The 13,356-nt window shown below is 46.1% G+C and overlaps 3 protein-coding genes across 3 annotated transcripts; all 3 read right to left on the bottom strand.

Moving 5' to 3' along the window:
- Positions 1–2,740: 2,740 nt before the first annotated feature.
- On the bottom strand, positions 2,741–2,971 carry PHALS_12217 (uncharacterized protein; the record flags this gene model as incomplete). Its single annotated transcript, XM_024727724.1, has 2 exons — positions 2,741–2,751; positions 2,827–2,971. 2 exons carry the CDS (start codon positions 2,969–2,971, stop codon positions 2,741–2,743), a joined length of 156 nt encoding a protein of 51 aa, XP_024578273.1.
- Positions 2,972–10,759: 7,788 nt separating this feature from the next.
- PHALS_12216 (phosphatidylinositol--trisphosphate 3) lies at positions 10,760–12,274 on the bottom strand (the record flags this gene model as incomplete). Its single annotated transcript, XM_024727723.1, has 1 exon — positions 10,760–12,274. The coding sequence occupies one exon, from the start codon at positions 12,272–12,274 to the stop codon at positions 10,760–10,762; it is 1,515 nt and encodes a 504-aa protein (XP_024578272.1).
- Positions 12,275–12,493: 219 nt separating this feature from the next.
- PHALS_12215 (n6-adeninemlase domain containing protein) lies at positions 12,494–13,269 on the bottom strand (the record flags this gene model as incomplete). Its single annotated transcript, XM_024727722.1, has 4 exons — positions 12,494–12,642; positions 12,699–12,906; positions 12,971–13,153; positions 13,210–13,269. 4 exons carry the CDS (start codon positions 13,267–13,269, stop codon positions 12,494–12,496), a joined length of 600 nt encoding a protein of 199 aa, XP_024578271.1.
- Between the last annotated feature and the right edge of the window lie 87 nt (positions 13,270–13,356).

Here is a 13,356-nt window from a genome sequence, read left to right as displayed (position 1 = left end):
GCTCAGTGGTTTACGTGCCACTTCACGTGCATCACGAGGGCCTCGCCCTCGATGCCTCCGCCCTCGGCCGACCATGTCACACAAGACATGCAGCGACTGCTTTGAAACTTGAGCAGCGCTCAGTGGTTTACCTGCCACTTCACGTGCATCACATGAGCTTCGCCCTCGATGCCTCCGCCCTCGGCCGACCATGTCACTCGTGACATGCAGCGATTGCTCTGAAACTTGAGCATCGCTTAGTGGTTACGTGCCACTCTACGATCAGCCCGCGAGCCACGCTCGGGACTCCTGTCCAATGCACCGTTGGTGTCTACCAGCTTGGACGTTCCAATGTCTGGTACGTTGACCGTCTCGGTCCAGTGCTCTGGCCAATAGCGCTTTTGCCTTCTCGCAAAGGTGATTTCATGAATCGCCAAAGCTCCACCAGGAGACGCGTGCGTAGCGCCCAAGGTCTTTGACCTCCAATCAATCCATAATTGATGGTGTTACAACTATGCCTTTCATAGAAAGAGATCATACCTTGCATTCGAGTCTATGACATGACAGCAATCCGCGCTATCTAAGTCAAGAAACTCGACTCCGAGGTCCACAGAAATATTCGGGACCGTGACACGCGTCCCCGTCGCTAAGCAAACAATGACGATGCCACTCAACCGCGCTTTCAGCGCCTCAGGGTACAGCTGACTTCCCTCCATCGTGGAGCGTCAAGCATAATTGCCCGACGCCCTAGAATCAATGAGGATCTTCCATGGCTTCTCGAAGCCCTTTACGGTCGCCTCCACTACCAGCAAGCCCAGCTTGCACATATATTCCGGGTTTAAGAGTAAGGATCTCTTTGGGGCTGGGACCTGTTGACCAATGCCTCTCTGAGGCTCAACAGAACTCAGTTTTTCCCCAGTAGGACGCCCCGCGCCTAGCGACGAACCAAACTGGTAGGCGTTGGGGCAGTGTTTCGAAGAACTTTGACGCGCCTTGCGCAGGGGGCAACCGTTCTGAAGGTGACGGTTGTATCCACAGTCAAAACACCGTCGAATGTGTGTATGCTGCCCGGCAGCTCGAAGCTCTGCTCCCCCGTCCTCAGTATAGCTGAGGTCCATGGGCATTGGCCAACTCGACGAGCTGCTGGAGTTTACATTCCAACCAAGTCGTGCCGACTCGAAACTAGATTCGGCATTCAATGCCAATTCCACCGCCTCTTTAAATGAGGATGGATGCATACGGAAGACTTCCATTCTGGCGACGCCAGTGCGGAGGCCTTTCATAAACACGATCACTGTGACCGCCCCCGGAAGAGGATCTGCTGCCACCCCAGCAATGAGAGTTCGCAAATCTTGGACAAAGTCCACCAATTCCTTGTTGCCCTGTCGGGCGGCAAGAAAACGTGATAGCACGCGATACGCCTGATTAGACAGCAAGAGCACTCAAGAGCAGCAGATGCCCTCAAAGACCTTAACGCTCACCATAAGCGGCTTAGGTCGGGGGAAGTCATCCGTCACCGACGGTGGAGTCATAGACGCAAACGATGCAGACATCTTTTGTTGCAGGTGCTCTAGCAGCGGGTTTTCGTAACTCGAAAACGCCTCCAGACGCGCACCGATTGCTCGCGGTCTTGTGCCACAAGGTGTTGCACGTCCTCAGGGACAAGGACATCAGCTTATTAAGCCCGTCCTGCATGCCCTGGGGCAAAGAGGAAAATTCCTCCATCCTCATAGAGGATCAGTCAAAACGACACAGGCGCAGATTGACTATAGTGCAGCCAAGTGCAGCGGGGCTGCCGTAGAATCGCGCTTGAGGAAGCCTCGTTAGGTCACCGACCTTTCGTTTTTCACAAGAGCCAAGTATTAGTGCAGCGGATCGCAATCCGCTGCCTCTAAAAGTGCTTAAAAGCCTTAACCGAGGCAAACGAACACTTCAGTTCAAAATTAGAACAGATTTTTATTTATATTTTTATCCTAATGTTAAAAATTTAGATTTCCTAAATATACTAAATATATATAGTAAAATCTAAATACATGCACAACTACTGGCTACCTAGCCCCGTACCGTAGTCTTGTTTCAATGTGTGGTCACACCATGCACATCTCGTGTGACACTCTTCCCTGTTATCAGGGTTCGTGTAACCCTGTTACACCATTGGTATCAGCCTGTATTAGGATTTAACCTACAGAGAAGTGCGGGCACCATAGACTGATATATAGGTGAAATAGATCTGTGAATTTACACCAGAGAGCAGTAACAACTGCGTCGCCAGAATGCTGAAAGTCGCAGGTATGTCAGCAGTCATTGGGAGATAATCAGTTACTCTTTGAGCAATCTGCTCGCAGCGCTTGCCACAAAAGATGAAATACTAAATCGAGGAGTAATTAGTACTTTATGGTGACAAAGTCGAAAGCGCTACACAATATAGGCCCTACCCTTGCAGTCTCGCAAAACATCTATTCACAACACCGGCATTGTGTCGGATTTATGGATGTAATATAGTATATCCAATGCATGCGCAATCCGCCACCCGCGTTTAGCCATTCCAATACAGAATATAAGCGCCGAGGATGCATTTTATGTCTTGAACAGGGCCCTCTTTGCGTTTCGCATGGAAATAAGTGTCTTTAATATGTCGAATATCGTCTGTTTCTTGGAAGATACAGCACAGTCTTTCCGCTGTATCATGGGTACCGACTTGATAATGTCACCATCTAGGAAGTACGAAGGATATACCCTTCGTCCACACTTGTCACTCCATTCACATTGTTGCTGCCACAAACCGGTCATCAATAGTTTGCATCCGGTCATGTCACTTATTGTTTTTATCTTGGCTTCATGGCACACCGCGGAAAGGATAAGAACAACCCTTCTTTGAAATAGTCAGAACTTGACCCCACTTCTCATGCAACCTCCGGTTGCCTGTTTCCATCGAGATCCGCCTGGAGACCGCGACTATAGGAGCCTTATCCCGTCCCACTAATTTTAGCATCTGGGAGTCCAGCTCAAATCTATTAAACGTGGAAAACGCGATACTGAATCGCCCTTTTACAGAAACAACTCCCAAGGAGTTCAGCAATTTGTTTCTTGTCTGGGTATCCCTACAGGCTGTGAAGTACGCCTGGATACCCTTTTGTTAGAGACGAGCCTTGGAGACAGCGACTTACGGTCGCTTACTTACGTATCAGCGGAAATGGACTTAAAAATTTGCTGCCGTTTCCTTCTGATATTATTTGAACTTTCAGCAATATTACTACCAATCATTTCGGACACCACCATGTCTTACACAAGAGTTATCAAACCTTCGTGTCCGCGCCATAAGCGTATCGCATCTTCTTATAGCGAAAGTGAGTTCATGACTCACCAAATTTCTGCAGGAAGATAAATACGGTGCAACTTTTGACTACAAGTCAATCTACGGTCCGTAGTGTTTCAGTCAGAACGAAATCGTATCTCAAATCAGGATCTTTGGCTTTACAAAATTCCAATCGATCAAGTCTTCAAGAAGTATTTTAAGCCTCCAAGAACCCTCGACACCATCATGAGTATCCCAAAAAGTTTAACAGCCGAATAGCTAGTAAGCATCAACTAAAAACTGGCTCTGTGTGTTCATGTCGCTTCTGATGAAGAGATGCAAAATATTGACCTCCTGGGTTGAGCTGATTGGCAGACTTCTGTCGAGTCCCAGATAGCCGCCCTGCGCTTCTGGGTAAGAATGAGGCCTCATATTCTCTTCATGTGTAAATCTCGCATCTCCCGCACCCCATCTGCAACGGGATTGTCTAGCACTAAGGATATTTTGACCCTATGAATTTACGTCAACAAACACACAAAAGTTTTGCCCGTTCCACCAAGATGCAAAATAGCAATCATTCCAATAATTTGATTCTATGCACTGCCTAGTGTAGGGCTGGCACCTTCTTGCCCCACGAACCTGCACTGTATGGAGTTAGATTACTATCACCCGAACGAGAGCTAATCCTAATAATTTGTCATGATTTAGTACGTCTGAACCTTTCTCCATGTCTGAGTGACAAAACTGACAATTGAACCACGAGTCGAAATTACGTCGTCACACCATCTCAAACACAAAAAGTGGACACATTAGAGCCACACTCATTTGTGTTCTGAAAACATCGCATTGTATGAGTGCTTCGGTTGCACCCATTGCGCCAGAATTTATTTTCCGTCCATTGCACCCGACAGCGCCTGCCCTTACAAATGAAATCCACATTTGGGACTTCTTTCTACCGAACGACATGGCTTAACGAACCACTGAAAACGGTTCTTCAAGTGCATCTCATGGTCAAAAGTTGTAAAGCTGCTGTTTGGAGATGAGCGAAGCTATTAGCAGAGTTTCAAATTTACTCTTACAGACTGCCAAAACTATGCCGGGACCGGCAGGGTAAAAAAAACGTCGAGGAATGCAGAGAAGGTATAACCTGCTGTACCAATTTGCACGTGCGCTTAAGATAATGCCCACTTATACATGTTGGACCAACATTACATAGTGCTTACTACGTCAAACGGTTTTTGCCTCTGATATGTCTGGTTTAATTGTTTCATATACTTTGTAAAGTATTCTGTCTGTAAAGTTCGCATTATGACGTACTCCACAGCGTAATGGTAAGTGGGTAGGTGATGCAATAATGCAAGTCTTGAGATAAGAAATAGTAGCACGAGCGCGTAATAAAATGATTTGTATTAGTATATTTAATCGGCATCCGAGCTAACAAACCACCTCTTTACAAAAGCTACCGCAATGCAACACATGATGTATCTAACCTATACACTACAGGTGTCGCCTCATCAATCGGTCACGTTACCATGATGATACGCGACAGTTCATTGACGAAGCAGCACAAAAGCGCATCCGCCACAACATAAAGCTAATCCAGCTTGAAACGTTTAGTTAAGGTATAGTAAGCAATGCAGGTGAATTATCTTAACATTTTCTGCAAAAGAAATATGAAGCGAGGCATGATCTGTGTCGATCACAAACGACATAGAGCCAAGCAATTGTGAACGCCCCGGTCCAGCGCCCGCGCCAAAAGCGCTTCAGCTTCCTAGTAGAGGTGGGTTCATGACCCACTAAAGCTCCATTAGGAGACGTGCACGTAGCGACCAAGGTCTTCGACCTCCAATCAATCAATGGCTCATGGTGTTACAACCATGCCATACCAAGGAAAATATCATACCTTGAATCCAAGTCTAAGACTGGACAGCGTTCCATGCTATCAAAGTCAAGGAACTTGACATCGAGGTCCACACAGACCCTCGGCACAGTGACACAAATCCCCGTCGCTAAGCGAACAGTTACGGTGTCACTTAACCGCGCTTCCTGTGCCCCAGCATACAGCTGACTTCCTTCAATCGTGGAAAATTGCGCAAAGCCTCGGAGTCGATCAGGATGTTCTATGGCTTCTCAAAGCCCTTCACGATCGCTTTTACGACCAGCAAGACCGGCTAGCATTCACGTTCCGTGTTCAAGAGCACAGAGTACTTTAGGGCTGGACCCTGCTACCCTCTACCTGATTAAGGCTCAGCAGAACTCAGTTCTTACCCATTAGGGCGCCTCGCACCTACTGGGCTTTCTCGTTTCCCCGCAACAAACCAGACTGGTGAGAATCGGGACGTCGGTTTGATGAATCTTCACGCGTCTTGCGCAGGGGACAACCATTACGAAGATGAGAGGTGTCTCCACAGACGAAACACGTCGGGTGTTCGTTAGCTGCTCGGCAGCTCGGAGCTCTGCATCCCCGCTCTCAGTATAGCTGAGCTCAATCGGCTCAGGCCCGCTCGACAAGCTGCTGGAGTGTGGATTCTAACCAAGGCGTGCCGACTTATAGTTGAATTCGGCATTCACTGCTACATTACCTGCTTCAGTAAAAGAAGACGAGTACACACGGAAGACTTCCATTCTGGTAACACCAGTGCGGAAGCATAAAGACGTTCATCGCGACCGCCTCGAGGAGAGGATCTGCTGCCATCACGGCAATAAAAGCAACTCTTGGACAAAGTCCACCAACACCTTCTTGCCCTGTCGGGCGGCAAGGAATGCAATTGCACGCGATATGCCTAATTAGGCGGCGAGAACACTCACAGAAGCTGACGCTCCAGCTTCTTCTAGGAGACGAATGAAGCTTCAACGAAGCACCACACTATAGTTCCCATTCTCGCGCTTGGTACCCGAGCTTAGTGGTAGCTAGCGCCATGCGCTGGTGCACGTTTTGGAGCATGTCGGATGCCATAGCCATCTCAGCCTCTCTTATCCAGAGCAGGAAACTCTCTTCATCCTAACTCTCGGAGGTCATAACACTCACCACGAGCGGCCTGGGTCTGAAGGGATCATCCGACGTCGATGGTGGCATCATAGACGCAGTCGACGCTGACAGCTTCTGTTGTAAGTGCTCTAACAGAGCATTTTTATAGTTTGAAAAAGCAAATATACGCGCGCTTATGGCCTCGGGCCCTTGCGCAACGAGGAGCTCCACGCCCCAGGGCCCAGCAGGGACATCAGCATATTAAGCCCGTCCTGTATGCCCTAGGGCAAATAGAAGTATTTCTCCATCCTCACAAAGAATTAGTCGTAACGACTTAGGCGTAGACTGACTACGAGAGCTACCAAGTAGTGCGGGGCTGTCGTAGATTTCTGCTTGGAGGAAGCTAAGCTAAGGTCACCGACCTTATGTTCTTTTCAAGAACTGATACTAGTGTAGCGGATGCAATCCGCTACTTGTAAGTATTAAAGCCTTACGAGGCAAACGAACATTTTTGTTCAGAAACGAAACTGTACGTGATTGTTTTAGTTGCGTTAGAGCCGTCAATATCTAAAAATAAGTTTAACTAATTTGCACAGTAATACCTAAAAAATATAGCAAATCTTATTTAATATAGTAAGATGCTTTACTAATACTGGCAATCCTGCCGCGTGGTGGCTTCTTGTTACGTTGTAGCCACACCACTGTGCTATTTCACTAACTGTGTAATACATACCTATGTACGGTCGCACTATCCCGTGTGAACCGCCCTTTTTTACAAAGGTACGCGTAAACCTGATACATTATTAGAGCATTGTTTACACAATTGAGCAATGCGACCATACCTGCCTAGACTTGGGTACCGCGCAAGGATATGATCTTTGATGAAACGGTTGTCAGTACTGTATTTTGTGCGATCGATCCGAAAGACGGTTTCTATCTGATACGAATGCGCAAAAAGGATACACCACTAGCTGCAGTCAGAACATCAGTGGTATGCTATGGGGAGGGTTAGTAGTGATGCCACAAGGTTTGAAGAACGCTCACGCGACTTTCAACAGAACGACGACGAATCTTATTTGTCCATTGAGAAAATTTGCACCGAGTCAAGTTGACGATATTCTAATTTGTAGCAGAAAAAACGTTTAAGAAGTATGACGCCGCTGTTCATCCTTATGATCTTCGATAGGTCTTCCAAGTTATGCAAAAAGATAAACTCTTCGCTAACCTGAAAAACTGCATTTTCTTTGCATCTGAGGTTCCTGTTCTCTGCTGCTTTGTGGGCAAGAATAGCGTTCGTGTAGATCCAGGGAAACTCGAATCTATCAATGATTGGCCTGTGCTAAACAATATGAAACAGCTGAGTCAATGGTAACCTTGGCCAGCTATTTGTACAAATATACGCGTAATTATGCAGCGCTGGTGCAAACCTTAACGATTACTTTAATGACGTACCTTGAGTGGGAATGGTCAGAAGATCACCAGGCGGTATCTGCCAAAGTAAAGAAGAGCTTGAGAGAAGCTCCTGTCCTTGCGGTTGCAAACCACGATAAGCCTTTGTATGTGGTCTGCGATGCAAGTGATCATGCCATCGGTTATGCGTTGATGCAACACAATGGTGAGGGTCGAGAGCGAGCTGTTTCGTATCAGTCGCGTCAACTCCGGCCCACAGAGCGGAAGTATCTAGATCATGATAAAGACATTATAGCAATAAATATTTGATTTGACTACGTTTCAATTGTACTTCCTTCAAAAGAAGTGCTTTGCGATCTATACATATCATGCCGCGGTGCGTACGGCAGTAAAGACCACTCATCTATCGCAAAGAATGAATTGGTGCTTCTTCATCTCTGCGGGACACAACTTTGTTGTACACTCCAAGCCAGGTAAGACAAACATTTAGGTCGATGCGTTGTCAAGATGTCTGGATTATGACTCAATGTCCAGGAGCGAAAACATGCACGGATCATGTCGACAGCGCGGAAAAGTTCAGACGAACCTACGACTACAGTGCGCGGATAAAAAGTCAGACACTACAAGTCTGATAAGACATGCCAAGACTTTTTAAGTATTTAAAGGACCCTTCCGACAAAGCACTGCAAGGTCTACCGTCTCGCACAAGATCGCGTGTTGACCGTTTTATAGTACACAATGGATTGTTCTAATATGCGGATGAACACGGGGATGCGTCAGGGGGGTTTGTTCCTCATGACGAAAGTTTGTGTCATCGTCTCTTTATAAGTGCTATAACTGCCCTTCAGGTGGTCATCTTAGACGTGGAAAACGTTTCTCGGTCTTCCCCGGGAATTACTAATGGCCACACATGAAAAGTGGGTGCACGAACAAGTTCGAGCCTGCATAATTTGCCAGAGAGTGAGACCATCGGGTTCCACTCAGGCCCCATTCAATCGTTGGTAGTGTAACTGATAGCTGGAAGTCTGTGAGTATCGACTTCATATTCAAACTCCTGCGTGACACGAATGGACACAATGAAACCGTCGCGTTTGTGGACCGAAAAAGCAATATGGTTCATCTTGCGCCTGCTTCGTGTAAGTTCTCTGCCGAGAAAACACTTAAGATATTCGTAGATGTTGATTTCCGTCTCTACGGCCTTACTGTTGAGTTCGTGTCGGACCGTGACACCCATTTCACATCGAAGCTTCTGAGTACACTGTTTGGACTGCTGGGCACCAAATTGTCCATGTCAACAGCGCTAGACCCTGAAACGGACGGTCAAACAGAACCTGTGAATCAGGTTCTAGCGAAAGTGCTGCGCAGCTACGCTTCGTCGTTCAAAGAGTGAAGTGAATTGTTCCCTCTCGTTGAGCTTTCGCTCGACAACTTCACACATGTTTCGACAGGTCATTCGCCATTTGATGTGAACGATGGTGTTCATCCTAGAGTGCCTGCTTCCATAAAAAACAATTTGAGTGGGGGGAACTATGGCTATGGCCCCACAGTCAGAGCTTCGTGTCTCCAAATGGAGGAAACGTCAAAGGGTTTTGGAACCGCTTTTTGCCGTGTGGACAAAGACCGCTCTTTAATGCTGGCTTGTTCACTTGATCGCTTCATGAATGATCAGAAAGTGGACTGCTCCAATATGTTTCAAAAGAATCAATGTACTTTTGACTTCAAAGAGGGATGATATCAAGAATTACACTTAACCATAACAGTATGGTACATCCATGCACTTTCTGAATGCATCGTAAGAATTATTTAGAAAATAGCTCACAGTATGGTGTTCTTAAATGCATACATGACATCTTATATGAAGTCACAAACATTCTGTGCGATATGAAAATACTGGTTCCTACTTGGGGTTCTGTACTGGCGACGAGACCGACGTGTCTCTGTTTTTCGAAGTGGGTGGCGTAAGCCAGTCACTTCTGGTAGATTTCCTCACGGAAGTTGAAGCTCAAGCTTTTCGGAGAGTAAGCTCCGTACACCGAAGATCTTGTATAAGTTCAAGCTGAGGCTCAACTTCAGTGCGCCCTTAATTTTACAACCTAGAAAAGTAAGCTTTTGTTACTGAAACCTCTGAAAGTCCTTGGGTGTATTGCATTTAGATAGGAACCATGAATTCATCTCACATCAGTTTATTACCTTCAAGATCCCAAGTCGCTTCTTCTTTCCTCCAAGTTGGAACTGTCCTATCTCCCCAACGTCCGAACTCGTATCCTCGTCGCACAAGCGTGCGTGTTGTGTTTGAGGGACTGTTGTGAACAGCGCCCTCTTACACACAAAGGTTAGGCTCGTACGCTTTATCCAGGAGCGTCTCTAAGGTATCCAGTTATCTAGTTTGTTGCGGCTGTTTCAAAAGTGATAATACAAGTCTAAAGAAATATTTCTGTTGAGCATATCCAATAATTCTTAGTTGCCTGACGACACGGACCTCTCCTTTACAAAGTCCCATCATCTTCATCATTACCGATACTTCATTACTTCTGTATATTACATTTAATGTGAAGCTCAGAGATAGTTGTACTGATGAGGAATGGGACGCTTTCAAGGAGAAGTCGATGTGGACATGTGGGGTATGTGCGGTACGATGACGGACGTACACTTTACCCAGCTGTTTGTAGAGAGACCTAAGTCCAACTTTCAAGTTCGTACTAAATTCCAGTAATCAACGTTTGTAATGTTGGAAGTCCGCTGATTAACTCAGTGCTTGAAGCACTTGCTATGCTTAGGTAAACACATTCTTACAAAAATATATACACCGGAGGTTGTGACCTACTGTTCTATGTTTAAGGGCTACGTACAACTTTCATATTGTCAGTTTGTGAGCGTATCTAAGCGTAAATTTGCCCCACGTGGTGGAACGGTTTGCATGCAAAGCATGAAATCCAAGAATAACTGGAGATGGGACAAACAAATCAACAGTTTTTAGGAAGAATCACGATTTTTTATCGATATCCTTTTGGAACGAAGCACCGATGGTGTCATTTATCAAATGAGTCAGTTGCGCATATGTGCGGCAACTTGCATTCAACTAAAAATTGCATTTTTTGTTGGCCCAGTTAATCAGTCACCCGCTCAAAGAGCAAACGCATACTGAAGTCAGGAGCAAATTTCTTATGTCCTTGGTTAGCATCTTTAGCGACTTTGTCAATTTCGATCTTTGTCAACTCCAACTCATAGTGGTCGTCCACTTGTGGAACAAACGCCGTGTGGAACCAAAAGTGGCCCAAAGCGCTCCCATTTCGCCGCCGAAGTTCCACCATAATCTCATCCCAAACGAGCACTCGAGAACACTGCATTTTCAATTCCACAACCTCTTCCTTATCTTCACCGTGAAACTTGGAGCGTATTTGACGCTGAAAGGTTCCAGCTAGATCAAAAGACGTAGCGCGGGGCCGAATAGCACCGCATTCGACCCGAACTCGCCAATCAGCGGCACTAGATCTTGTTCTTTTGTGATCAGTAACTCCACACAAAACGACTGCGACAAGCACAAGCTTTACACGCACAGGCAACATGGGTTTGGCATGCGGCCGCTCTATCAGTCTTATATTTTCTCGTGAAGAGAATCTCTCTGAATCTTCTTGAATCTGCTTTAACCAATACGCATGATAATCTACCACCGACATTGCTCGCTCGCGATGTTCTTCTTCCTCGTACGACCCAAGCTGTTCAGCGTCATTAGCACTTTCAGAACGACGGCACAGCTCGCTGAAATAACCAATGAATCGCCTCTGGCTTATAATTGTCACGCCTTGCAGCTTCATTGAGCGGGCTGCTGCAAAGTACTCGAGTGCTCCGGATGCGGACCGCCATATCCTAGCGTACAGCATGTAAGCGCACAACATCACTCCTGTTCGACCTTTACCAGCTTTGCAGTGCACAGCCACTATATTTTCGGGATTCGATTGTAACCATGAGTGCACGTCTTGACAAAACAGGATGAGTAATGACAATGGGGGTGGGCAGTGGTCTTCAAAGCCAAACTCAGCTACACGACCATGAAATTTATCAACCGATGCATAGCGACGCTCAGCGCAAAGATTGTAGACACGATAGCGTCCAGGATGACGCTGTTCGAAAAAACGAAAGACATCACGATAGTGATTCCGATAAATGCCCTCAATCAATTCCGCAGGGTAACCCAGTGCCACAAGTCGCCGAGTAATATAGGTCAAGTCCAAGTCGAAGCCATTAGAGAAATACCGACGTTTTTCCTTTGACACCAAATGTTTCAGATGAAATGTTAGTGCATTCGTGTACCGTCTCGATGAAGTTAGGCTCGACGAAGGCGAAGAAGACATAGGGAAAACTCGCTCAGCGTCAAGTTGGGCATCGACTTTAAGAGTTGGTCCAGCTTTTGAGGAGGTAGATATAGCCCGAGGTGGAGACGGTAGCGGTGATTGAAAGTCGAGAGCACAATCATCTGGCCCCCATGCCCTTATTGGTGTTGTGCCTAAATTTACCAATACAGTCCCTAATTGATCCGAAACTGCAGATGTACGATCCTTCTCTTTATCAATACCATTCGCTCTAACGAGTTTTATTTTCGGAATTGATAGCATTCGCTGCATTGTGCGTGGCCTGACTTGCTTTCTGCAGTCGAATAGCGGCCACAAAAGTGAGCTCGTCACTAGAAGCGCAAACTTTGGATTTTCTTAACCGAGCCCGGCAGACGCCACAATGCTTGGAGTGGTCGTCTATTTCAAGAAATAAATTTGAAACCAATGAAAGGCTGATCGTTGTTACGCTACCATGATCCTCCCCTACTTGATCAAATACTTATCATAACGCTATATGGAGATCTCAGGATTTACAATGTCGAGTGAAGGTGATTCGTAGTTGGTGTAAATGGCATACTGATAAACAAGATGCGGGATAGATGGTTTGAAAGTTCGCAAGCGGCAGCCTAACAAATTATATATCACTGTCGCATTCTCTTCTACAAAACAGACGGATGAGTCGAACAGCCAGGCTTTCACGTAAAATTAAGTTTACCAATTGTAGTAAGGAGGACTTTGCTGTTTTTTGAGCGCAAAAGCAGCTTGATGGTTTTTGCATAGAGTTCCCAGACTTCATGAGTGACAAAAGGAGGGTCTACTATGACAAAATCAAAAGTGCCTGCAAGCTTTTCCGGCACATTCTCGGGCTTCTTAAAGTCGAATGGAACGAAGAATCTACCTTCTGGCGCAAATTTGGAATCAAACTGGAAAGAAACGCTTAGTAATGCTTCTTCTAGAAATGATGTTCTGTTATAAATACCCACGCACATCAAAGAGAAAGCACTCGCGCGTAGTGAGGTCATCTCTTTGCTGATTCCGACAAGCAAAGTAGACGCTCGGAGTCGACAGGAAAGCAATTCGGCCACTTTGTTCTGGCGTCTCTTCGATAGCTTCCTTAGCAAGTGCAGCCACCGTATCCGCCGAGTACCAATATTGATTCAATTCCTCTTTCTGCAAAGCCATAAAGTCGAATACGCAAAACAAAAGCAACTAAAAGCCGAGCTCACCTCGGGAAATCTTTGCCAGAACGTGCGCGGATCAGCCTCGTGGATCAAAGTGCGTCTCATATCTAGTTAAAAATATATCTGAAAAATACAATTTTGGTTATCAATGATATACTTTAGCAGTACAAACTTTATTTCTTAGTTTTACGT

Source organism: Plasmopara halstedii (assembly GCF_900000015.1).
Source record: "Plasmopara halstedii genome assembly, contig: Scaffold_614, whole genome shotgun sequence".
NCBI lineage: Eukaryota > Oomycota > Peronosporomycetes > Peronosporales > Peronosporaceae > Plasmopara > Plasmopara halstedii.
Note: the sequence above shows the minus strand (reverse complement) of the source record. Positions and strands in the feature narration are given on the sequence as shown.